At 42.8% G+C, this 27,483-nt stretch overlaps 1 protein-coding gene across 1 annotated transcript in view; it reads right to left on the bottom strand.

Annotated features, from left to right (window-relative positions):
• The window catches only part of LOC144381148 (uncharacterized), a 638,603-nt gene that overhangs the window by 7,713 nt on the left and 603,407 nt on the right, over positions 1 to 27,483 (bottom strand). Inside the window, exon 6 of the mRNA XM_078067564.1 lies at positions 11,259 to 11,669. Within this exon, the coding sequence (XP_077923690.1) occupies positions 11,259 to 11,669 (411 nt within the window). The remainder of the gene's footprint in view (positions 1 to 11,258; positions 11,670 to 27,483) is intronic.

The following is a 27,483-nucleotide window of genomic DNA, read 5'->3' as shown; positions in this document are numbered from 1 at the left end:
CCATGAGCAAAAACAAAGCCCTTACCTGAGCCTTGTCTCCATACTCTACATGGGAAAGAAAGCCACCAACTCTGATGGTTTTTTGGTGAGAGTTGTAGTTAGACTATAAACACTAACTTTGTGTGTATTTTTACGATTTAATTTCTCCTTTTTATGGGAATATAAAACGTATTTTTAAAAATAAATAAATCTTTAATGGAAGTGTACGATGGTGACATGGGAATTATGTAAATCTGTCACATACAATATAAGAACATATTTATGCATATTATGAACATTTAAAGCTGCAATGGTTCAAAATAATATTAGCCTCTTACATGAAACATTATTCTCTAAATATGAGACCTCTAGCATCTTAAATACAGATTGCATTGTATATATATAAGCAACCAGGGGTAAAGTATCTTTAATCTAATATTTATTCTTAAAGGTTCTCTCTCTTAGAAATTACTATTCTATGTGCCAAGGTTACTTTTTATTTAGATAGAGGAAAAACATAAAAATCCCTCAAGGCTCTAAATGTTTTTTTTTCTGTATGTGAAAAGTATCACACAAATCATAGAGTCTCCCGTAACTGCTTCCCTAGTCTGTCTTTCCTTCCATTTCTACCCTCTCCCATGGACACTCGCGTTTTTTCCTGTGCCTAAAATAACCACATAGAAGTTAATGACCCCAAACCAGTGTATCCAGTTCTACCATCGCTCATCAGTGCCATATTATGTCCAACATCCTAACAGAAATCACCATTAAAATGTCCCGAGGATCTCAGGTGCCTTGGCGAATGGCATTCATCATCTGCATTTGCCACCCAGCGAGACCCTGTGGCATCACCTCAGATTCCTTTTTCCCCATCATCTACTCTTTGGCTTCCCTCCGGAACTCACGGCTGGTTTCATAATATAGTCCATGGCCAGATTGAAGCTACAGTCACTTTTCTGGATGACTGTTCTCCACCTCTTTGAAGATGGCGATTCTAGTTTCTTACCAACTAACCTACCATCCAACCTGCCCTCACCCCACATTATAATAAGTTTCCAATACAATCTGATTATTCACATTCTCCTCCTTAAAACTCCTCACAGACTTCTGCTTGCTTTTAGAATCAAGTACATGTTCAGAGACTTTTGTAATCTGGCTGCAACTTACTGTGCCATCTCATGTTGTGCGTTCTGCCGTTCCCTTCAGTTACGAGAGCCTTCTGCTCCGAGCGTCCAATCCCTGAACAGTCTGAGAACACTGCCTAGGTCTTTATGCCCATTCCTCTGCCTGGACTGCTTTGCTCACCTTTCTTCCCCTGTACAGTTGACTTCAGTAAAGTCTTTGCAGACTTCCCACCACCATTAATCATTCCCTCCTCTGTACTCCCACAGAACTGTTCAGATTGTGCACATCTGGTCCCGGTCTTCCTGGGTGCATCACGCGCTTCTTGGAGGAGGCGGGGGAGGGAGGAATGGATCTGTTCATCTTTGCACGGACAGTTCCTTGTTGGTGCCTGGTGGTTAGGATAGACTAAAAAAATGTTTACTGAATGAGTCTTCATTTTGAATCCTCAGCAAGACTTAACTTTGACCTATAAACTCCCCAAAATAGGAAAAAGGAAGCCTACAGGTTCATAGTGGTTGTGGTTACTACATGCTCTAAAAACAAGCAAGTTGTAAAGACAAGCTCTACTGACCGCAAAGTAAGCTCATTTTGCTACAGTCCCTCTCTGTCTTTTAAGAGATGTCTAATTTGAGATCCCTTTCCCGTGCTCCCCTTCTAAGGTTTAATGTACGTGATTAATCTTGACCTGCCTTAATACCGCTAGGAATGTGGCATTGACCTCAGCTGAACACCGGCGAAGTGATTAATGTTACATGAACTGGACGAGATTTTTTTTTTTTTTCCACTCTAGATCCTGAATAAACACATTCATGCAAGATTCGGTTGCAGACCTTTGCTCAATAGAAAATGCACGGTGATTTCAAAGGGTAATGTTTCAGACGCAATAAACAATGTTAAAGGAAACATGGCTCTTGTTAAAGAAAATGCTGTTTCAGGCTAAAGTCCCAGGGATCATAAAAGATATATGATGCACTAAACAAAATGAACCACAGGCGGGCAGGTCCATTCGGTGACTAACCACTGATTGAATTTTCCAACGCTCTTGGACTTTCTGAGAGATCAACTATTCACAAACGGTCCATGTTAAATATAAGGCTGTCATTTCCTTTTTATGTTTCTAGTGAGGTCCAGGAACAGTAGACGCCCCCCCCCCCCACTTCCCCACTTCTTTCCCCGCCCCCCCCATTGGTTGTTTGTGTTTTTGAATTTTTTATGACGTGGGAAGACTGGCAAACACTTGCTATGATTGTCAAATGCCTTAAATCAAGAAGAAAAAATGCAATAAAACACAGTTTCCATGGTAACACATTGTAACCTAGTACCTCTGGAGTATGAGCCAGCTTACATCTGTGATCATTACTTGTTGACAGGCACAAATTGAGCCTAAAAGCATTAATTTTAGAGATAAAACTGGAATGTGGAGTTAAGTTATAATAATGTTTAAATATTTCCAAGGTAGTGGCAGCAAATCAACGCTGGTTATGTCACTATTTAAATAATGTTAATAAACTAAGCGTAAACACTTAAAAAATTTACAAGCTTTTCTCTAAAGATGGTATAACACATTTATATAAACTCTTGAGGCTGCACAAGTGGTAGTTGACATGTGTTCAGTGGGGTTAAAAGAAATCCAATGTCAGCAATTAAATGGTATGATAGATAGACTTTCTAATGAAGGAATGTTTTCAATATGGAAATGACTGGAAAATCTTGGTAGCTTAGGACACACATACACAATGTTTCTGGATGTTTCTCAGGAGACACCATTTCCTTTTTTTTAATTATTGGAAGGACTTAGCATAAAACATGAGCTATCACATTAAAATGTTTTCATATATGCTTTTCGACACATTCACTCCCCTGTTCTCATTAAAAGCATTCACACTTCTGTCAGACATTTTAAGGCTAAAAGAAAAAAAAAAAGGACTGATTGTCTTGTATATGGCTGCCTCCAGCTGGCTTCAGTAGTTACCCATTAACCAATAGGATCAACAATCAAAAGACAATTTTTTTCCCAGGCTATTTGTAATACGTCTAAATATATCCTTACGACAATCAAGATAGTCTGATATGGTACGATATGACTTACTATGATATGGTAATAAAGAAAGGGCCTATTTTCTCCACATTTAGGCTTTACGTAAAAGCCCACTTTATTTCCCTGGTAACTTCGGGGTTCAACCTCCCCCCTGCTAACACTTACAAGGATGGTGGGAGAAGCAAGGAAAAGACAGGAAGGTCTTCTTCCTCGAGGTTTGACATTTATCGCTTTGAGACTCAGGGGAGTAGAGTTGCCATCGTACCTCAGTTACCCCTTCTGTACAATGGGGATTAGATCTACTGCCTGAGAGCTCTTCCGGAGACGGACGCGTGTAGGGAGCTTAGGACAGTATTTGGTGCATGGTAAGCCCTGGGTAAACCCTATTGTCACCACTGTCACCATCACACTATTCCCCGGGGGCCTAGCTCTGTGCTTAAACCGAGTAGGCCAACTCGTTCAGCTAGGTCTCCCAAGAGTTTACTGTAACTATTTTTGCTAGAATATATAGCAATTTCAGGAAATTTGACCGGATTGCTTTTATTCATTTGCCCTGTACCTCTCCAAGATTCACCAGACCCCTGGTAAGAGAGCTCACAGAGTTATGCAAGAATGCTATGGCCCAGTGTCGCTAATTTGTAGGATTAAACCCTTGGGAACACGGCGGGGCGGCTGAACCAGGGTAACACAGACTGTGTTTAACCTATTGACCTGGGAAGGGTATGGATTTAACAATCCTCCGTACTTTCAAGCAGGAGCTCAGGAATAGGCCAGCTACTTCTATGTGCTCAGTCTAGCCTTTTTTTTTTTTTTTTTTTTTCCAGCCCAGCTTTTAAAGAATATAACCATTTTAGAAGGAAGAAAGTAATTTGCTTCCGTCGTAATTGCTCTAGATCCTGGATTCTGTCAACCCGGCATTTAGTTTGTCCAAAAAAATGAAGGCATCGCCTCATGTGTATTCAGCTTTCACTGCTCTGACGTTCTGTGTTGCATTCTTTTTTTGTTTAAATAGTATTTTGTCAATTGTTTTTTTTAAGATTTTATTCATTTATTTGACAGAGGAAGGGAGAGCACAAGCAAGGGGAGCGGCAGAGGGAGAGGGAGAAGCAGGGAGCACGATGCAGGGCTCAGTCCCAGAACCCTGGGATCATGACCTGAGCTAAAGGCAGATGCTCGACTGAGCCACCCAGGCTCCCACATTCTTTTTTTTAATCCTTAGTCATTTTCTGTTCACCTTCCCCCATGCATACCCCCAAAGGTACCCAACTTTTTAGTCTGAGTTCTTTTTTTTTTTTAATCTTAGCCAGGGTCCTCGTCCTGTAGACACAGAAAATAAGGGCTGTCATATGCTATCCTGCTCTCTTTCCACAGCATCCTAACATTGGAGAAAGTGCTGAAGCATCACCCGACGTCTATGCAAAGCCATTAATAAATGTCAGCCCCCTGGTTTAAAGGAAGGAGCTTCCCAGTTTAGGGGAAGAGTGTCCCTCTTTCCGCTCTCTGAGGTTAACCCTTCCACCTATGTGCTGAGTTGGTGCTCTATTTTCTCTCCTCATCACCCTCGTTCTATTCACCGTTCCCACTTCTCTAGTTTTTAGGAGGTTTCTCTTTTCTGAATCTTCTCATTGTCTCATGTCCTCCAAACCTAGTCTTCCTCCAGAGTCCCTACGTCAATAAAAGCACCTTCATTCCATTCAGAAATTTAGGGATTATTCTGATACATTCGCTTTCCGTCACCGCCCTGAGTGCCCACAGCCAATCCATCTTTGGTAATCTCTCCCCCCTTCCTGGTCTAGTTTGGCTGCCCTAGTTTGGGCTCAGTGGGATGAGGGTTTGTGGTTGAAAAATGGCCAGTGTAGTCGTTGAAAATGGTGGTACAGCGCTGCTTTTGTCCGTGTGTTAGTCTTCATTTAGGATCTGTTTTGATGGTTTCAGGAAATGAATACATTTAGAACATGGGGTGGGGGGTGCCCGGGTGGCTCAGTCAGTGGAGCTTGCAACTCTTGGTCTCAGGGTCATGAGTTCGAGCCCCATGTTGGGCGTAGAGATTACTTAAACATAAAATCTTAAAAAAAGAAAAAAAAAAGAAGGTGGGACTGGAGGGTGGCAAGGGATTCCCTCATTACTGCATTCCCGGTTTTTGGATTACTGCTTATACTCTCACCTTTGGACAAAGAGCCCTGGAAAAATCTCTCCCTTTATAGGAACCCCATCTCCTTTGTAACAGTTGTTCAGGGGACACCAATGTTCCATTAAAGAAACACTATTTTCTTTATGAGACTGTGACTATGTCCTTGTTTCCTTGGCTCTCTGGGGGTGACAAGCCCAGGGGTATCATTATTCAGCCTGGTGGATTTCAATACCAAACAAGCGTGACCACAGGGGTTGGCAAAGGGAAGCAAGAGTCTGTTAGCAGTCAACTCAGTGATGGTGTTCCTGGGTGACCTAGAGCAGACTGACTTCAAATTGGGCACGTTGTTGCTTACTCTAGAGCTCTCCCTCATCCCAGGGAAGTACTTGACCCAAAGGGCAGCAAGCAATAGATGAAAGGATGCTAAGCCTTCCCCAGTCATGTCAGCCAACTGAGTGCCTCACGCCTCCACGCTACCTTTAAAAAACTTCCCAGGAGGGGTGCCTGGGTGGCTCAGTTGCTTAAGTGACCGACTCTTGATTTTGGCTCAGGTTATGATCTCAGGTTCGTAAGATCGAGGCCCACATCAGGCTCCAGGCTTAGCACGGAGTCGGCTCCAGATTCTCTTTCTCCCTCTCCCTATGCCCTTCCCCATGCACTCTCTCTCTCTAATAAAATCTTTTTTTTTTTTTTAAGATTTTTATTTATTTATTTGACAAGAGAGCACAAGCAGGTGGAGTAGCAGGGAGAGGGAAAGGGAGAGGCAGGCTCCCTGATGAGAAAGAAGCCTGATGCAGGGCTCGATCCCAGGACCCTGGGATCATGACCTGAGGCGAAGGCAGTTGCTTAACCTATTGAACTACCCAGGTGCCCCTCTAAATAAAATCTTAAAAAAAAAAAAAAATTCCCAGGTAAGCCAAAGCAAAACAGTCCTTCCTCATTGTGTATGACTACACCCTTTTCATTTATATAAGAATGTGTGTACTTGGTTTCTGGATTATCCCTTTCGGTGAAGCGCTGATCCGCATGCTGTTGTTTTTCCTAAAAGGACATCACTTTCTTGTTCTGGAAATTTTTGGAAGCTTGCAGTAAAGGGAAATAAAAGCCAGGCCCGTTGGCTAATTTGTGAGGCAGAGATACCAGGACTCCTGCAAACTCTCCATTCTGTTTCTCAGCTCCAGCGCCCAGGGTCGGCCTCTTGCCTTTGACGCATCCCAGGGCATATTGTGCTGTCCACTGAGGACTGGAGGTAGATCCCTACATTGACCATGTTGAAAAGAAAACCACGGGCCCCAAACGGCATCACTTAGGTTCGGGCCCCAAGTCAGTACACCGAGACTTAATATCTAACCAAGCTGCAGTTTCAAGCCCCAGGAATGTGACCTTTAGCCAGTCAACATGGGAGTTTCCTGGTCAGTGCTAGGAAATTTATTAATAGACCCCTCCCGTTCCTCTTAGGAGGGCAACCTTGCCTAAAACAATGGATTCTTTGCTACTCATTTCCTTTTTCCCACTCCCTCTCTACCTTTGAAAACCTTTCCTTTTCTGCAGCTCTTTGGAGCTCCCCTCCACTCGCTAGATGTTATGCATTGATTAATCAAGCCAATTAGATCTTCAAAATTGACCCAGCTGAATTTTTGTTACTTAACAGCCTAAAGACAGCCCAGGCTAAGATGTCAGTTACCTCCACTCCTTCAACTCAGCCAATATTTCTATCTGTGTTCTTCTGATGGGTCCCCTACCAGCAGCAGACACCCGATTACTCTAATCATTAACTGAAGCATTTCTCTGAATCACAGCTTTTTAACTCTCTTCGGAATTTTTTTTTAAAGGATAAGACCTCTGCGTTGTTGATGATTTCCACACCCCCTCGAAAACAGCTGATGCTTATTGACTGATGGTTGAATTAAATTGCCTTCAATTTATTAACCGACAAGTACATACAAATAGCCAGAATAGGACAGCCGGTCAGCATGATGACATCAGTCTCTCTTTGAAAGGCGCTTTAAAAAAAGAACCTATGCAACTCAATGTGCAATGTCCTAACCCAGCTTTGGAAAATGGCTCCGCCATCACCCTGAGAAAAAGAGAGAGAGAGAGAGAGAGAGAGACGGTTGAAATTCAGATCCATCCAGATTAGGTGAGAAAAGGAAGGGCTGCTTTGCTTTCTTGTCCTTGTGCTGCCTCCTTTCATCATTAGTAATTCTATCCCTCTCTTATCTGATCATGCCGGGACACATTATCTCACTAGCAAATGAATACACTGTGGAAAAACTCCCCCAATGCAAATGAACAGGAAAAACGTGCTGATACTGAAATTAAAGGAACACTTCCCCCCCACCCCCCACTGCCTGTGGATGGAGAAGTTATGGATATTCTGAATTAATTCCACCTCTCCTTATTCAAACTTTGTCAAGATAAACCTTTTATCTCATTGTTCTAACGCTACAGAGAGGAGATCATTTACATGACGGTAATTATGTTGCTATATTTAGTAGCATGCTCTTGGCCCATTTCTGGTAACTTCCCTTTATATAAAACATTGAATGGGCTTTTCAAAACTCGGAAGGTATGTGTATGATACTATTTAAAACATGACAGCTAGAAAGCAGAGCAATTTGGGTAGATTTTGTACACCTCATAGCTTCTGAGGAAGATCAAAAGAAGGATAATAGCTCTAAAGTTCCTTTTTAAACAATGTGTACTATTAGAAGGAAGCTTCTGTAAGTTTTATTGGCTTTCTCTTCTTCCCACAAGCAAACGATTATTTTCATTTTTTATGTGTCGAGCTACCAGAAGCTTTTTTTCTCTTTCTTCTTCTTTTTTTAATCTGACATTGATTTATTTTTCTTCATCCCTGAGGTTAAAACGATGAAGAAAAAGAAACTATTCCTTTGGTCCAAACAATTTATTTGAAACCCTGACTTCAGAGAGGCCCAGCTAGCCTTCTTTCATTTGTTTCAAGGTGTTGGTTGGCTTCACCCTTTCTGACTTGTCCAAACACAGTGATTCCACAGCTCACAGGGAGTTGGCTCGCCGGCCTTCCCCATAGTTCCTGAAGGATTTAGTCAGGATAACAGTACCTCACCTTTTGACTTGACCTGAGTTGTGAGGGTTACCGGTTTCCTCAGATTTTACTTCAAGAATGGCTCCAGGTTGTTCTCTTGGAAGCATATAAAGCTGTACTAAACAGAAGGCTAGCATGCCCTGACCCTCTGCCGTCTTTCCTCCATCCGAGGTACCAATCTGTAGTGATTCTCCTCCTCTTCCTCCGACTACCACTAAGTTCTCCGTGTTTCATTTTTTATTTCTTTTTCCCATTTCATTTTAGTTGCTGAGCTGAGCCTGAACTGGCAACCTCACCAATAAACCTTTCAGAATGATCTCCTTTATGTCACTGTGTTCTTAAAAATACATTAAAATGGAAAATTTCAGTGAGGCTTTCAATCGATGATTTTCTTAATTTTCCAATTTTTGGCGTCGGGAGAGAAGCGTGGAGGAGAGGGGGGGAAAAACCCAGAATGTAAAATGGCAGGGGGAGCACGTAGGGGAGCATTTCATGTATTTTATTTTTATTTATTTATTTTAAAGATTTTATTTATTCATTTGAGAGAAAGAGAAAGCGTGCGCGCATGAGTAGGGGGAGGGGCAGAGGGAGAAGCAGACTCCCCGCTGAGCAGGGAGCCCGATGCGGGACTCGATTCCAGGACCCTGGGATCATGACCTGAGCCGAAGGCGGACGCTTAACCAGCTGAGCCACCCAGGCACCCGCGTGTCATGTATTTTAATGGAATTAGGACACACGCTCTCTGATAAGTTTGTCAAACATCCGATCACGTTACATTGCCGGTGGAGGTGGGACATGTGCAAAGCAGCAGAGCTCTGGAAATAAAGCTGCTTTTTACTCCTACTCTTTATAGGCGTGCATTTGAAATGGTGTTTTTGTGAACAGCGTGGCCCTATAGCTCTTTCGGGAGGCAGCTCTGGCACGCCTCTGCACCAGCTGACTCTTCTTAATCCCTATTTCTATTCTTCTACTACTCTTCCCTCTTTTTCTTTCTTTCTTTTTTTTTTTTTACTTTCCTGTGCCTTCGGTGTGCACATGGGTCCTTAGCCCTTGGTGAACTAAACTCTTAACAGTGTCATGACTCTTAAACCACATCAAGAAAAGTCACAAAAGGCTCCTCAAAGGATCAGAAAGAAATACGGCACCTATAAATACTGCACACAGCTGAATTTCTAGGACTCCTCTAATCATAACTTCAACCTCAAAAAACAGCAGGAGAGGCCCTCTAATTGTTCGGAGCCTTTATTAGAATCCCCAGGGCAGGTTGGAGGTGGGGATTCTGTTTTGAAAGACTCTCAGGTGATTCCTGTTCACACCGAGGTCCCCACTGAGATCCTCCCCCGGATACTCCCGGAAGCATCAGAAATCACAATGAAATGCCATACTCCACATGACTAGTTCCACTGTAGAAAAAAAAACCTGCTTCAATGGGAAGCTATATACGTTGTCTGCATACAGCACACCATTCCTGTTATCTGATTCTAGCCTCTCATTTTCTTGGAGCTGTTTCGCAGCTTCACGTGTTTTAGGTAACTGATAGACAGGCAGATGTTTTCCTGTCTGGTAGAGGTTCAATGGATTTCCCTCCACTCCCCTCAGAAAAAAACCAGTTTTGCTCCATTTGCATACTCATTTCAATATTCCTGGTCTGTAAATGTGTCTCTTCAGATTCTCTTCAATTGGTTAAAACATCTGTTGGGTCCCTCTTTGATTAATGAATAGAATCAAATCTTTAACATGTATTCGTTTCTATATCTGGAGAGGGTCGTGATTTTACCCTTCTTTGAAAGTGTTTTAAAACCATTCTCGGGGCACCTGCCTGGCTCAGTCAGTGAAGCGACTGACCCTTAGGTCTCAGCTCAGGTCTTGATCTCAGGGTCTTGAGTTCAAGCCCTGCACTGTGCTCCATGCTGGGCACGGAACCTACTTAAAAAAACAAAAAAGCAGCCCATTCTCCCCAGCCTTTACTTCTTGTTCTTTGCTAACCTCTGAGACTTCTTTCTATTTATAGGACGGGTAGTTTGGATTCCTGAATTCAGCATTTGATGGGCATATATATTTTTCATGGGCATGATGGGCCACAATATTTAGAGTTGGGATGACCCCGAAAATCCGGGACGTATGACTGCTCAACAACACTGCCCATAGAAAGACACAGCTGGAGAAGGTCGTAGGTTCATCTAGTCCCCTCCATTACAGGAACTAAGGCCACCTGAGCCCAGAACAATGGAGACTTTTTTTTCAAGATTGCACAGATTTCAAGCAGGAACAGAATGGAATTTAACCCAGTGTGGCTAATTCCAGACTCCAATGCCTTTATTACTACAGTAAATCTACTCTTCCTAAAGTGGGAATGAAAACACAAACCTGAAAGTTACTGTAAGATTTCACTGAAAGTCGGCATCTAAAGGCGCCATGCTACCATACCTCACCCAGAGGGACCCTCAGTGAGTGAAATCCAACGACAAAGCGAATGGCGCCATCGCTGAGTCTGACTGGCCAACCGGTCTCATTAACTCACACAGACCCTTCTCGTGTCACTTATTTTCCAGCAATGCTTAGGGACATAATAAACGCTCAATAAAATTCCATCCAATAGAACTGACTGTAGCAGAACTAAGAGATACGCAAAGGTCCCCGATTTGGAACAAAGGCTCCTTGAACTGTCGAACTTGAAGAAGACACCAGCTTGTTTTCCTCGTGAGTTGCGCTCTAATCCATCTGTGAACCATAAATTCTAAAATCATCCAACCAGGACTGTAAGGAATCATTTATAATCTGCAACAATTGTTGCAACTCAATATCCCGACCCACTTTTCCTAGAAAAATCGCTTTACATTGCTATTTACACGGGGGTATTATCATCAACCGTGGCGAGTGGGCGACAGGCGCGTTTAGGGACGAGGAGCTGCACTCACGTTGGTGGCGGCTTCCTTCCACAGCAAAACTTGCCAGGTGGGTCTTCCGTTGCAGCAGATGACGCGAGGGGAGGGGCCCCATTAAGCAAAGGCGCTCTGAAGCATAGATGCCCAGATGCCCGAGAGCTCTTTAGACCAGGAGCTAACAATATTTTTATATACTCTGTTTCCACCCGCCACCCCCAGCTGTTTCCTTCGCTGCCTGAGCTGTTTGGCCATGTCTGAACTGGGCCGATGAAGCCTTTTCTGGCAGGTTGCCCGGGGAGCAGTCTCCTGCAGATTCTGCCCCTCTCCAGGAGTCGCCTGCCTTCAGGATAATGGGCAGCATTGAAAGCTGCAAGGCGTTTGGTCGACAAGGTCAGAGTGCCTTTCATTCCTGCAATAATCAACCAGTGTAGCTCTTCCTCAGACCTGGGGAGAGAGAAGATAGAGGTCAAAAGAGCAATTACATTTCACATTGACTCCAGAAAAGGCTCGGATCACAAGACCGAAAAGAAAAAACGGATTCTAGCCTCATTCTTATCCATTCCCTTTCTGGTCATCTTTGTTATTAACACTGGCCCGAAACCATAACAAGTTTTAGCTTGATGACGTGAAAGAAAGCATTTTCCGCCTGCCGATGAGATCTTTCTTCTGAGACATTTAGCACTGTCAGCATATTGCAAAAGAATGCAAATGAGCTGCAGGATCTATAACCAGAGACAGTAAGCAAAGGCCATTAATTATGTTTTTAAAAAATGTTAACCCTCGCAGACTGTATAACAAGCAATTGTGCTAATTTCAATCTGTAATCAGTCCCTGCATTAGCATAACTTTATTTATTTAGCATTAAGGCAACAATTTCGAGAATATAATTCAGTTGGAAATGTCAGTAATTTCGCAGTGGCAGATTGTTGTGACAAAGTTACCTCTGTTTGACCTTACAGCTGCCAGGACTAATTACTTTAATTGCACTAATTGCACTGACCATTCCAGTGCTTAGTGTAGCTGTTATGCTAACCACTGAGCAAATCAACCGGGCTGATTTCTCAGTAAAATTTAGGGCTCTTTCCTGCTAACTCTCCTTTGATTCTTTTCTGCATTTTGAGAACCCAGATAATCCACAGATTACCCGTGCTGGCATTGAGATCGAGAATTTTGAGGAAAACCCTTGAAAGAAAAAAAAAAATCTGTATTTCCTAACTGATCCTTAATCGCTCATTGCTGACTCGATGATAAAATAACACCATCCAGTTTCCTAATGACCGAGAAGGGTTTAAAAAAACGCTTGGGGCAGTTTGTAAGCTAACAAACCTTCATTTCACGTTTTGGAATGAAGGCCCCTTTAAAAGTCTGTGGTCTTTGTTTTCACCCCGTCGAATGAATACATAGTTTCCCCTGGGATTTGACTCAACACAAGTTGAAATACACAGCTAGGTCATAGTTTAAGACCTAAGGTCTTCTGAATCTAAAAAATAACGTATTTTTTTCCTGATGAGGAAAGCTCCACAGCGCATTTAATAAATAATTTGCTACCAGGAACACCTCTATTCGTTGAAATGAAGAACTCTTGAAATACCCATTCTTACACACGAAACTATGGAATCGGAAAGTCCGAAGGCCTACATGTCATCCAGTTCATACACCCAACCAAGGCAGGCTTCCTCCTTGTTTCTCCCAGATGATCATCTAATCTCTGGTTAGACACTTTGTTCAACAGCGTGGATCACTAAAACATTCTCTATATAATGATACAAACTTGTCTGTCTTGTTACAACTTTCATTCACTAGGTAATACATGTATTGAATGATTGCTGTGTTCCAGGTACTGTTTTAGACCCTTGACATGCATTGATTCCCTTCATGCTCCCAACAGTGCTTTGCAATATGTATTATGATTATTGTTGTCATTGTTAACCATATGAGGGAATGTAATTCATGGCAGAGTCTGGATTCGAATCCAGGTATTTGGGTCTGGAGCCCCTGACCTTGATCTGGATGCTAGACTGCCTCAGAATTAGATCGTATTCTTCCTCCGTTGAGGAAGGGTCCATAGAATTGATAAGGCAGCTCTCCTGCTGTGTCCATGACCCTGGCTAGCTGTCTCATGTGGCACAGCTTCTCTTGAAAGTGAGGCACCCAGATCCCAATAAAGACTTAACACTCACAGTGTGTGTAGTACTTGAGGCTAAGTTTGACTTACCTGCAAGCTCTTACTTAGCCCATATATCATGTCCTTGGGGAAGTTTCCTTGATCCCGGGTCAACCTTAGGAAGCCTTATGATAAGCTCTGGTGGGACTATAAGGCTTTCTTTATTAGCATGAACTCCCTGCAATTCAACAATTAAGTAACCCAGACACCCAGGCTTTAATAGGGAAAGGAGAAGCGGTGGTGTTCAGTTTCAACGGTTTTATCCTTCATTAGACAATCCCACACGAAGTGTGAAGAAATTTACAAAACTCTGGATTCCTTAGGGTTTGCGCTGTATATTCCAATTACGTGGTATATCCTCAAGAAGAAGTATGGCTCTGTTAGTTTTCTTTCCCCCAGTTCATCCACGGCTCCTTATGGCACGTGGAACCATCGTTGTGGCTTCTCGGATAGGTAATAAAGCCTTTGGACCTAGACTTTATCCTTTCCTCATTGGCTCCTTTATATCCAGCTATTTTCTTGAACATCACCTGTGACTCTGGCCAGCCAACTGGGCTTCTCACTGGGTCTTACACATACCCCAGCCTTCTGTCTCCATGACCAGGCTCACGTGGTTGCACTCGGCTCACATTCTCCACGCCCCTGTCTGCTCTCTGCTTGTACAAAAGATCTGTGAAATCCTTTCCGTATAGACACTCATCTCAACAGCACCTCCACATCTTTTCTAGAGCCTTTGCAACGGGCTGTTCTGTCAATTCTATCTTCCGAGCCTCTCTCCCCACCTCTGTTCTCTGCCCCTTGCACCTCCCTTTCGTCACCTAGTGCCTGGACGCTTGCAGTAGTGGCCCAGCTCCTGGCTGGCCCACCTCCGTGGTCCTGCGCACACTGCTGCATTCCCCTATGGAAAATCATTTGGGGCTTGCCGTCTGCATTTACCCCTGCCTGTTCTCATTACTCAGGCACATCTACCAGGCATCTTTACGTTTGCAGTCTGCGGTCATTCTTCTGGTGGAGAAGCCAGAGCAAAGTAAGAGCTGAATAATTCTATTTGTTCTTTGTCTTGTTGACTTACGTCACAAAAGCAACAATGTTCCTTGTTCTTCTTGCTCCTTACACATTGGTCAAAGTCATTTTTTTTTATCATCCTTTTATTTCCCAGCAAAATTCAGCTTATTTTTTACTTTATTCTTTTTGTTTGTTTGTTTGTTTTATGATACTGTTCTTCTAGGTGTGTGCGGTTGCATTGCTTTTGTTCTTGGCTACAAGGTCTTTGATCTTTCAAGCAGGCTTTCTAAAATCGGAGCTCAAAGGAGAGTTCTCTAAGTAACCATATTGATTTCTTTAGTTTCTCTCCCATATTCGGCTAATTGTTTTTTAAAAGATAGAATTTCATTTTCTATTCCTTCTGGACCTATCTATACCTTTTCAAAACCCTCTGGCCATGAGACCGAACCTATATACATTTTTAAACTTCCTGAAATCTGCTTTTCCATAGTCTACGACACATGTCAGATACTGATTGGTATTCCTGTTTTTTGCTCATTTGAATTCTAAGAAGACCTCATTTCCTCCCGAGTTTTTCAGCACGTGGTTCTTATTTATTTGTTTTTATTTTTTATTTTTTTAAGTAGGTTCCACACCCAGCGTGGAGCCCAACGCGGGGATTGAACTCACGACCCCGAGCCGAGATCAAGACCTGAGCCGAGGTCAAGAGTTGGATGCTTAACCGACTGAGCCACCCAGGCGCCCTGGCACTTTTTTGTTCGAAACCTGCCTTTTCTTGAAGATCAGATTCAGGTTTAGAGTAATGGTGTCTTCCACGTCCAAGCTGACTGTGTAATCTGCTGGGTTGAGGACCTCTGTTCCCGGGGGACAGAGGGGCTCTCCACCCCCAAACTGCCTAATATGATAGGTGGTCCTCCCAAGCTTTGGCTCCTGTGTACTAGCACTAGCTAAGAATGCTGGCCAAGTAAGAGCGGGGGCAGCCCTGGGAGAGGTACCCAGCCTCCTTTACTGGAGGGGAGGCTACCAGGTCAGTCGCTTGCCAAAGTCATTGACTGCCATCGCCCTCTGCCTAGAGCCGTTCCTCGGCAGGTGCAGAGCGGAGGTGGTGGTGTGGAGGAGGTAAAGGAACTGACACGGGAGAAATGGAAAAGGAAGAAGCACGGAGGGGGCGGGGGAGTAAAATCCACTGAGATGTTCTTGTGCACCAGGCACTGTGAGAGGCCCTTCCACACGCCAATCCCTTATTCTTCCCCAGGCCATAGTAACACACGTGGCAACTGCGCATTAGCTAAGTTCCTTGACTTCTCTGAGTCACAGAGCCAGGGAATGCAGAAGCCAGGAATTAAACTTAACATTGACAATGAGAGGATAATGAAACAAAACTAAACCAGGAACATATACTTCATTGCAATGCGGGCATCTCCGTTATGCGCACTACAGGAATAATGACCTTACGAGGACACGTACATACAAGTCAATGCCTAGTACAACCAACTTCAGGAGAATACCTATTCGGTTGCACATTACTAATAATTTTCATGTACACCACTAGAATTTTATCATATCTTCTTTCTCGAAACGTGTAACCATTATTTCGATATTTTTGCCAGGCAGGCTTTTCTATTTGCATGGTTCTGTTTTGTTTTAGTTTAAAATTCTATTGGTGACATTTCTTGGTGAAATGAAGAGAAAACGAAGCAACACCAAAGTGATAGTCACAGAATTTGTGACCCTAAAAGGAACTAGTCTTCTTGGTACATTACTGTCAGCTAAACATATAAATGTTCTTTGAAAAGTCTGCTTCTAGATGTTAATGGAAGTATTGATTTTCACCTGTCTTTTTTTTTTTTTTTATAACATCTATTTACCATGCTACCTCCTCATCTCCATTCTGAGCTCTGCTCTCTGGAGTGTCCGTGTCAGAGGCAAGTGCCAAAATCAAGGTGACTAAGCAGGTGTCGAGCCAGTTGCAGAGACAGAGAAAAGACTTAACTAATGGCATTGGTCTTCCAAGTCAATGGACCCTGTCTCTCCTAATTTCATTATCAATTCACCACAGGAACCTGACAGAGTCAGTATGTTAAGTCAAATTCAAAGGCTCAAAAAACGAAAAGAGAAAAAGAAAATCCAATTTCAGAGTCGGGTAAAAACATCATAATTCAAAGAAAATCTTTATTATTGATTTATAGCTGCACACTCTTGTCCAAAGATTTCCTCTTTAAATTAAGAATGCTAATGATTTCCCATCCTGAAATTAATCCAAAAGTTGCACACGTTTTAAAAAGGCCCTAATGGTTGTATTTCAAGCAGGGAAGTGCCAAAGCCTAGCCTGCTCCTTTCGGTGACTGTGGGTGATGACGCGCCCTGGGCTTCTTGAGAATCACCCGCTTCCTTGGGAGGCTTTCTTGTGTGTGCCAGGAGGCCATAAACTTGAGATGGAGTATCCTGTTTGTTGAGGCTCCTGTACACGCTACCCAATTGCTCTCTGATAAACACATCTGTTTGGGACAAAAGTTCCTGCCTAAGTGGTTTAGAGACTGGGTTGTTCTGGTGGGAGAGGAGGCACCGTCCTCATGTGCAGACAAGTCAGGCAGTCTGGAGTCTCTGCAAGGCACCACATCGGTTCCAGAGGAAGCCCAAGACAACCAGGACAGCTCCAGGGACTTAACACAGATTTGAAACCAGGAAAAAGGAAACAGTTATTTGTGGGGAACAGGAACTAGATATTAAGAGGATACTGACACAGAGTCCTGTTGCTACCAAATATTTTTATTTACCCTGTGCAATTCTCTGTGTTTTTGTAAGCCATGTTAAATTATTTTAAAAAGAATATGGGGTTGTTACTTTATTAGGAAAAAAAAAAAACCCACAGAGATTCAGGCACTTTCTTAATGTTCCTTAAAAGAAAAAAGGAAGAACAGCTTATATTCCTAGTTAATCATCCACCTGGTTTTGGTAAATCGATTGTATCAAAATATTGATTGGAGTCCTTTGCAGCTACCTCAGAATTTGCCTTTAAGGTAAGTTTATAATTTTGATTGGTGCATACATTAAAGAGATTTATCTTTTATTTATTTTTGTTTTTTGTTTTTTGTTTTTGAGAGAGAGAGTGGGCACGTGTTGGGGGGAGGTGGGGGGAGGCGCAGAGGGAGAGAATCTCAAGCAGACTCCCCACTGAGCACAGAGCCCAACATGGGGCTCAGTCTAACCACCGTGAGATCATGACTTGAGCTGAAATCAAGAGTCAGACACTTAACCGACTGAGCCACCCAGGCGCCCCTCATTAAAGAGATTTAAATGTTAAAATGCATGCTTCCACAGCCTTCTGCTCATGTACCTATTAAAGGCACCTTTCTATCTGTATTGTAATTAGTCATTCATATGTTGTCTTTCCCACCAGACTGAATTCCTGGTGGGATCACAATGTCCTCAGTGCCTCCAAGCATCCCTGAAAGAGAAGACATACAGTAGACCCTATCTGGGATTAATATTAAATAATACAATATAACTAATTTGCAGGATAGTTCCAAGGATTAAATAGAGTAACATAAAAATTCAACATAAGTCTGAATCCCAGTAGAGACTCAACATGTTAGTTCTCTGCCCCCTCCTTTGAATGAAAGGAAAAAAGATTCTTTAATTTTTAAAGTTGTGTAGAATACGCAATATCAATTTCCATTTAATAAAAAAATATGTATTTTGCAGAATCTGATTTGCTCTTAAGAATAATTGTATTTGGTGTATTTAGCTATTCAAGGCCTAGGTGGATAGATAGGAACAGAAAAAAAATAAGAAACAGAAAATTTGGCTTCCTTCTTATCAACAATACATGGGGAAGGTAGCCTTAGGAAAATGTTGGTCTCCTTTCTTCTACCTTCTCTTATCAGTCCCTGGGACTAATCTGGATCTTTTGTCCCTCGTGGGTGAACACCCAGACCCTAGGCACAGGCTGGCTTTAAGGGAGCTGTGGAAAATTCGGCACCGACGGCTCCAACCAATGTTTCCCCAGACTGAGTCACTCACTCTACTGCACACGTTTCACCGTAGATGGACTGGCTAGAGATTTTCAGGCAATTTATATGCAGGTTAAAAAATATCCTGCATAATTATATGTAGTTGAGGTTGCAATATAAGTAAGTAGATGACAAAAAACGAGAGATCTAACAATTTGACTTGCTTCTTTTGCTTTCATTGCCAAAAAAGGGTCTTTAGTCATTCTGATTAAATACAAATTCTATTCAATAAAGCCTTAAAAAAAAAAGACAAGGGTTTTTTTCCTTTCCTTTTTTTTCACTTTTACTACAACCTTAAGTTTCATTGTTTGATAATTTACTTTTCAACAAGAGATATGTTATTACTTCTGACTAAAGGTAATGGGACATTAGGGTATCAGTGTCTTAAATTTTAGATAAAAATTTAGCATAAAGTTTAGATTCAAAAGGAAAACTACATTCAGCCTGATTCTGGTTTTAAAATGAAAATGCTATCATACTAAAGAATTACACATGAAACTACAACTTTTGGAAAGCTGCAATTTGGTGGAATGTTGACTAAGAAAACATTAGGGAAAACCAAAAATCATTAAAAGTATAAAAATTTTACCAAACCACCATCTAATTAATGAAAGAGGGTATAGTTACTTTTATTCCTGAAAACGTTCAATTTAACTAGAGCCTTTCAGTACGTCCATTTGTTTCTTTGGATGGAAATTGTACTTTTGCTATTTCATGGATGCCAGTCAGGCATATGAAAATTATGAGATTTATAAAATCATTTGGGATAATCACAAAAAACAATTATTTGTAACAAATAAAGACTTTCTAGAAAGCTTAAAAAAAAAAAAAAAATACCCTGCATACAGCACCGGTGAAAGAGAGTGACTGCTCTTTCCACACGTGGTCTGGTCTATTCTTGTGAAAATGACCATTTGGCGATACTGAATTTCCTCTGTGGGTGATTTCCATCGGACCATAACTAGCCACAAAAGAGGAACAAAGTATGTCCCTTTCCAACAACAGTATCTACCATTTTGATGACTTCTAAACATCTCTCTCCATTAAACTTTTTTTTTTTTTTTAAGATTTTATTTATTTTTTGACAGAGAGACAGCGAGAGAGGGAACACAAGCAGGGGGAGTGGGAGAGGGAGAAGCAGGCTTCCTGCGGAGCAGAGAGCCCGACTCGGGGCTCGATCACCTGACCCTGGATCATGATCTGAGCCGAAGGCAGATGCTTAATGACTGAGCCACCCAGGCGCCCCTCCACCAAACTTCTGATCTCTCTCAGTTGCTAGTGAAAAGGGCTTTAAAATATCCAGTTAGTGAATCCTGCTTTTTTGGGTTGTCATTCAAAAAAGAGCACAGCAGTGCCTCAGATCAACTGAGAAGAGACTCTGGAAAGCACACCTACAATGAGATCTCCTCACTCTGGTCTCTGTGTGTCACTGAGACACACGTGTCCCTGGGCTGGGGGGAACAGCACAGAGCTGATTCTACCTGCAAGCGATTCTTCTGCTTATTCTTTCAAAAGTAAGCTGGACAGGCTTCTCTGGAACTTCCTTTTCTGCGCCTGCCAACAAAGCCCTCTGGTCATCTATATTGTTTCATTTCAAGAAATGGCCTTATTTGACATTTTGTGGTCTATGCAGAAACCAGAAAAGAAATGAGTCCAAGAATTTGAGTCAGGCATGAGCACTGATCTAACAAAGCAACACACTCCCCTGTGACTCTGTGGGGAAAAAAAAAAGGGTTCTAAATACTTTTGGCCCCTAGAGTATCCAGTGCAAAGCTTGATATTTGACCATATAGATGAATAGTTCTCAGCTCTGGATATATCTTAGAAACACTGGAGACGGGGCGCCTGGGTGGCTCAGTCGTTAAGCGTCTGCCTTCAGCTCAGGTCATGGTCCCAGGGTCCTGGGATCGAGCCCTGCATCGGGCTCCCTGCTCAGCGGGCTCCCTGCTCCATGGGGAGCCTGCTTCCCTGTCTGCCTGCCACTCCCCCTGCTTGTGCTCTCTGTCAAATAAATAAATTCTTTAAAAAAACCTAAACACTGGAGACATTTAAAAAAAGGTAAGAGAAGGATGGGAAGAAGAGGAGAATAATGTACATATGACCAAAAAAAAAAAGTTGAAGCCATGTAAAAAAATTTACAGTGAAATAATGTTCTCTCCCAACCCGGCCTTCAGTTTCCCAGGCTCCAATTCCTTCTCATTTGGGATCAAAAAATATGTAGCTGTCCAGTCCTCAGCTCATACCTACTGATTCAGTATAACTGGCAGGTGATCCCAAGGGATCCTACTGCTCGGTCAAGTTAAGAACCCCTGATCTGGATGAGGGGACCGAACTCCCAGGACCCCAGACTACATGATGCAGGGGCTCGGGGACAGAGCATAGAGGACATAGAAGAATTGGAAATCCCTTACTGTATGCACTTGTGAGGAGGAGGGGGTTTGTACTCTGCGATTAAGAGACAGTCTAATAATATAGTTAAAATGAAACAACACAACCATAAAGCAAACGTACTGCCTGGGACTTAAGAAAAATGTCCAGCTCTGACTCTGCCAATAATTCCATGGGACACTGTCATCCTCTCCAGCCCCAACTCCAGTAGGAAAAACTGACCCTCAGAAATTTGTAAATTTGACTTCTCGACTCTTCTGCAGTATAAAAGCCTGGTGGCCTACCCTGGACCCCTTCATACTTTCTTCTTCCCAATAAATTCCAGGTTTAGTCAAGTATCTGAGTGGCCTGACACAGCCCAAATTCTTCAAGGGAAGTTGACCCCCACATAGCCCAGGGGAGAGCCCCATGGGAGGAGGGATAAGTCCTTCTGGCTTCAGAAATGAGTAGGTGATCCCAACTCTGCTTAATAAAAAGTGAAGACAGATTTTTGGGAGGTATGTGAACTGGGAGAAGCCTGGTTCCCTCTCCCACTACATGGGACCAAGCACACAGCCACGGCTGGGCTGTGGCCACCCCGTGGTTCATGCGCAGGGAGCCCGGGCGCTGAGCACACACACGCATCCTGCACAGAAGAAAGACTCAAATAACCCACGTCAATACGCTTAACCAGAGGCTCCAACGATGACGGAGCCCTCACACTGCATCTGGACTTCCTGAGACAGGAGCCAGTAAATCCAGTTTCCACAATTTTAAGCTGAGTTCTCTTGTCACCCGGATCTGACGTCTTCCCAAGCCGTCCAGCTTCTCGAAGGCTGGATCTCTCCCTGAGGCTCCAAGTCGCTCCCTCCTCTCTGGGGGTGTTCACTGCGGGGCTGTGTGCCTTATTTTTCTTTCGGTCCCTCTCAGCTCTATGGCCTCCAGATAACCACATGACTATGAATTTGCCATTTTTATCATTTCTTCCCTGTCGACTCCCGGCCCATCACAAATTAGCGTTGAGGAACGTGGAAGGGTATATATATATATATATATATATGGCTCGTTCTCATTCACAGTAAGGGGGTGCTTTACCCAGCAACAAGGGCAGAGGGAGCTTACATACAGATGGTCCCCAACTCTGGAAATCTAGGGGTGCCTGTAAGAGATATTACCAACATCCCCTCTACCTTTTACTAAGAAAATGACCATCTGAATCTTAATGTTAAGTGAACAAGAAAAGGATTTTTTTTTTTTAAGATTTTATTTATTTATTTGAGAGAGAGACAGAGATCATGAGCAAGGGGAAGGGGTAGAAGGAGAAGCAGGGAACCCGATGCGGGACTCAATCCCAGGACCCTGAGATCATGACCTGAGCTGAAGGCAGAGGTTTAACCGACTGAGCCACCTAGGCGCCCAAGGAAAAGATTGTTTTATATGGAATGTGAAAGTTCTTTGTTCTTTATCTTGGGAAAGTGATTTTATAGGAACTCAGGGAAGAAGGGGAAAGAAGGAAGGAATCTTTTTTTTTTTTTTTTTAAGCTCATCTTAGGTCCCAGGGTGCTTTCATATATAACCTCATTCACATCTTACGACAAGCCTGTAAGGTAGGGTATTTTTATCTCCAGTTTACATTTGGGTCAAATGAGGCTTAGAGAAGTAATTTTCAGGGCGACTTAAAGTGCATGTCAAAGCCAGATTCACACCAAGGGCTGCAGGACTCCAAAGCCACGTATTTCCTATACCTTAAATATTTTTGTCCCTCCATCTATCCCCCTGGGAAGGTTTTGGGACTTCTGCAATCCCGAGAGGTCTCTTTGCTGAGCAAGTAGCCTGCATCCCGTGGGCAGCCTTCTGGTGGCCGGATGTTTGGTCGTCCGTCTCTGGGTCAGGCCCTCGGAAGCCAGCCGGACGCCGGGCTGCTCCTTTCCCAGGTGACTGCTGTAAACTCAAGGTCACTGAATAAATGGCCGATAATGAGGCTGTGCTCCAGTCACATTATTTGCCTGACTTGATTCCTCTACAATACTTTCGTGGTCTGCTCTTGTCTGGTGGTCACCACATGGGAAATTATACCTGGCTTCAGCCACCAACCTGGTCTTATGGATCTCTGTGGTTTATTGAATTATTCACAAATACCTACTACCCTGTTTCTAGGTTGCACATTTTCTGCAATCTATGAAGCAGTCGGTCCCAGCTCTTAGTGAAATCTGCTACCGTGCCCAGAGACCTTACATTCCTAGTACTCTCTGACAGGTTGATCTTAGACTTTGATGAATCACCTTGAGCAGAATGGGCATGCTCCCTTTCCAGTACGATCCCTCGTCGTGATGTCAGAGCAGTGTAAGGAAATGGAGAGAGAATGGATGGGGGAAGATCAGGACAGGTTGAATGGGCAGAACTGCGGATGTGATTGCTACTAATTCTGTCTACATGGAGGTTGCTCTAGTTGAGTGATGTCAATATCAACTATAAAATTATAACAATGAAACTATAATGAGGCTCAGATGATTTGAGTCATGTTCCCTACCATCACGAACAGTTGGTAGGTAGAGACTTGAACCTGGTCGGTACCAGACCCTCCACATGCATCTCTATCTCTATCTCATCATCTCTACTACACTTTCAGAAGGTGGGTGCTGTCCTCTCATAGTTCTTCTGGAAACCGGAAGTCGAAACTCAAGCATCATGCCCCCTTCAAGGGCTCTAAGGGAGAATCCTTTCCTTCCTTTTACAGTTCTGGTGACTCCCCAATCTCCCCCTCCATTCTTCCTTCTGTGTCTATGTCCCTGTAAGGACACTCACTGGATTTAAGAGCCCCCACCCCCACCCAATCCAGGACAATCCCATCTGGATCCTCACCCTAATTCTATCTGCAGAAACCTTATTTCCAAATAAGACTGCATCCTGAGGTTCTGGATGAACATGGATTTCTGAGGGATGCGGGTCCAGAAATGGTATGCTTAAGGTCACATGACTCTGTGAGCTAAAGATCTCACTACAAACTACATCTTTTTGACAGTAAGTCTTGTTTATAACAACTTCAGAGACCAGCCTCGGGGCTTCCCAGAGTTCAGTGGTGGGCTTTGCATGGGGAAGCTAGGGAAAGCTAGGGCAAGACTGGATGACAATGTAGCTCTGGCTAAGGTCACCCACCCAATAGACATGGTCATGTAGAAATGCTAAGAACCACAGGAGCATTTTTGGTGGAACGACTAGATCAGAACCATGCCTTAAGAAGCTCTGGGAGGAAGAGTTAATGCATTAAGAGCATGTCACACGGGATGACAAATGGTATGAAGATGGAATGAATGACAAAGACAACAATGACGAGATACTGTGATGACAACTGAATGATGGGACAATGAAGAGAGAGGCTCCCAGGAGTTTACAGGCTTAGAAAATACATACAACAGCAGGAGATTTTAAGTGAATTAACGAAAACTACATTCTTGGATGTTTAGAGGGAGCAGAGTATCAAAAACAATTAGAAAATTACTTTTTTGGCTATGCTTCTCTTAGTTGAGATACATCTCCAAGGCTGGTCAAAGTTTTGGTCATGACCTGATCAATATCATACCCAGATGACACAGACATTCGTGGAAAATTCCCGCCATTCTGTTGGAAGTTTTCTGTCTTCTTTCCAAGTAGTCCCCAAATCTCGGGAAGAAAAGGCATGGTTCAAATCTTAGGAAGTGAAGGGATCAAGGAAAGGTCAGGAGTGGGGGAAAGGGAGGGCATCCCCCCAATCTAGCTAATAAAAAGCAAGGACCGGAAATCCGATAACATGAAAATCAGATTTACAATGGTGAATTAAGTCTAAAATTCAGAAGCAGTCTTCAGACTCTTGTGAAACATGTTGGTCTTCGACTTCCTTATAAACTTCTTCTGCCCGGGGAGACACAGCACTGTCACTACACACTGGGTAAGCCCTCAGTTTGGGGCACCCTTTTCTAAGCAAGTTAATGAAATCGAACAAAAGGAACGTGCGGTGGTGCCGCTGCAATCAGAAAAAGAAAAGAATTCCTTGTCGAAGGTGTGCAACGCATCAAATTAGGTTAACAGTCTTCCTCAGGCAGATTCCTTAGGTAATCTGGTAACCCACCTAAGGAAGTCCCAAGGAAGTCCCAGCTTGTACTTATAAGCCATAAAGACGCTTTCTCCAAAAGTCCTCCAGAGACATCAGAACTGTCCGTCTTTCATTAATACGCTTCTTTCAAGAGAAGAGTATGAGGGCGTTGGGCATGTGTCCGCTTGCGAGGCTAAGAGGGAAAATGTGTTTTTTCCTCAAGGCTGTGTGTCATTGCAGTGGTGGAGAGAGCAAGGCTATGGAGTGCAAGTCTGACCTCACCTAGGCAGCAAAGCATCTGAGAATTTATTTCGTCCCTTTTGCATTTTGTATTACAGCCCAGCAGTTTGCTGGGGACTTGAGTCTTGAAACATTCTTTGTGTTTTGAGAACGGTGCTGAAATGTTTCCCTTGCAACGGACTTAACAAGTGAAAAATGGAGGGTTTTTTCCCCCCTCATTTTCAGACATAATCTCGGCAAAATGTTTAAAAGAAAGATAAACCAAGTGTCAGGAACACTTCCAAAAGAATGCTAACACAGAGAGGCAAGGTGAGGCAGGGAACAGAATGGATGGATCCTGTCACGGGGATGGTGGCCCCTGCTGGTGTGGCTGATCCCTGATGCTGAGTTCTCTCCTTTGGGATGATTGACACTGTCCTCATTCCCAATAGCCCCGACAAGGCAGAAGTGCAAAGGAAGCTCCCTTCCTCTTCTTCTCTGCTCCATGGGGTACGTCAAAAAGTCCTTCTCGGTCCCCGAGTCCTCTACTTGCAGAGAGGTTAAGAGTCTGAGTGTGAGAATAAATGCTTAACTTCCCAGATTACCTTGTTCCCTGGGAGGCGTTGTCCAAACCTAACAGAATCAGTATGGATGCTCCGAATCTGCCTGCTCTCAGCACCCACAGATGTTTTCCCTTGGCACGGACAATAAGCATCTAGGATGAAATGTTACCATTTAATAATTAATACCATTCAGACTCTCCCTCCCTTCTGCTGGAAGTTGGTCCTTCGGCATAACCACTGATGTGCTGACGTCCATGCTCTTGTAACATTATATTCAGGATAAACGCGCTTTCATTTCCCAAGATGTACTAATTGTAGTTTTCATAAACCGGGTCATATGTTGGAATCTGTTCCTATACCTGCAGTTAGTTACATTTATGTATAAAAATTGGCAAATGATTTCTTTCAAAGAAATTACGAATAGGGATTCTCTAACATTGCCCTGAATATTTTAATTGTGAAATCCCTAACTTTTTTTTTTTAATCATCTGTTGAGCAGCACTCTATCACAGGATTATATAAGACAATGCCTGTTTCTGAATGCAGATACCTTCCTTTTTTTAAATCACACTACACATCTCTAAAATATAACCTTCGGGGAATCTGAGTGAGAGGTGTCTGGATAGCCTTTGTATTATCCTCTCAACTTTCCTGTGACTCTGAAATTATGTTGACATGAAACATTTAAAAAAAAATCTGAACCATACCCGAACTAGCTTGATACACTCTTTTCAAATAAGCTGAATCTTCTATCTCCAAAATCAGTAATGGAAGTAAATCCAACCTTCTGTATACAGAAAACATTTAGATTAAAGGTTCTACCCTACTACCTATAGAAACATAAAGTAGCAGATATGTTTGTTGTGTAACTAACAAGGTCACAGGCTGTTCAGCGGCTGGAGCAAACTCGATTAAGACCGTGATAATCTTTTGAAAGATTGTCATTTATCTCCATTTGAAGGGCATTATCTTAGTTCTTCAGGAATCACAGGGAGCAAGGTTAACAAATATTCAGTGATGAATTTCTGAAAGCTGTAGTCAGATCTTGTTCTCCTACACCCTTCTAAAGGGCTGTCAAAAGACAGTGAAATAAAAATTGTCAAATTTGTGCACAGACTTACTTAATGGCTGTTATCTGAGAAAGTGGTTTATGATTCATATAGTCACTACCTTTACTTAAGCAATTTCTCATTTGCTTTAGATGGAAGACAATCTGTTCCCATTGCTCACGTGGGAGAGATTACCACAAAAGGCTCTTGTTTACTTGAAATAAGAAGCTATGAGCCACAAAATCCACCCAGAGGGGATCTGTGCTTTCAAAAGAGTCTCATACTTTTGCTAAAGGGTCAACATTCTTGACTGTCTTCTTACTAAGCGGATTTGATTTACCTGTGGGGTTTTGGGTCTATAAATAGTCTTGACCATTTCAAGTGGGTTTTGATACTAATTTTTAAGGAGGAAGGAACTGGAATGATGGAGCATGTTCTATGTGCTAGGAGTTCTGCTTAGTAAACAAGTTATTCTCACTGAATTTTCCCGACCACCACAGAAGACGCACATTAGTTTATCCTACAGATGAGCACCTCTAAGTGTGGAAAGATGAAGTAAGCGCCACTAATTCACATAGTGAGTCACTGAGAAGTGAACTGGGGAAAAATTCGCCCCCAAGTTGTATCTTTCCATTACTATCTGTGCCGGCAACTTTGTCAAATGTTTTTGCATAATTTTTCCTGGTCATTTGCCCAAGTGACTGATTTTTTTTTTCACTTTACCCTGGGACCAGATTTTTTGAGGTGGAGTGTGTCTTCACAGACATGGGACAGACCTGGAAAATCTCAATAATATGCACTAACGTGGC

Source organism: Halichoerus grypus, chromosome 2 (genome assembly GCF_964656455.1).
Source record: "Halichoerus grypus chromosome 2, mHalGry1.hap1.1, whole genome shotgun sequence".
NCBI classification, from domain to species: Eukaryota; Metazoa; Chordata; class Mammalia; order Carnivora; family Phocidae; genus Halichoerus; species Halichoerus grypus.
Note: the sequence above shows the minus strand (reverse complement) of the source record. Positions and strands in the feature narration are given on the sequence as shown.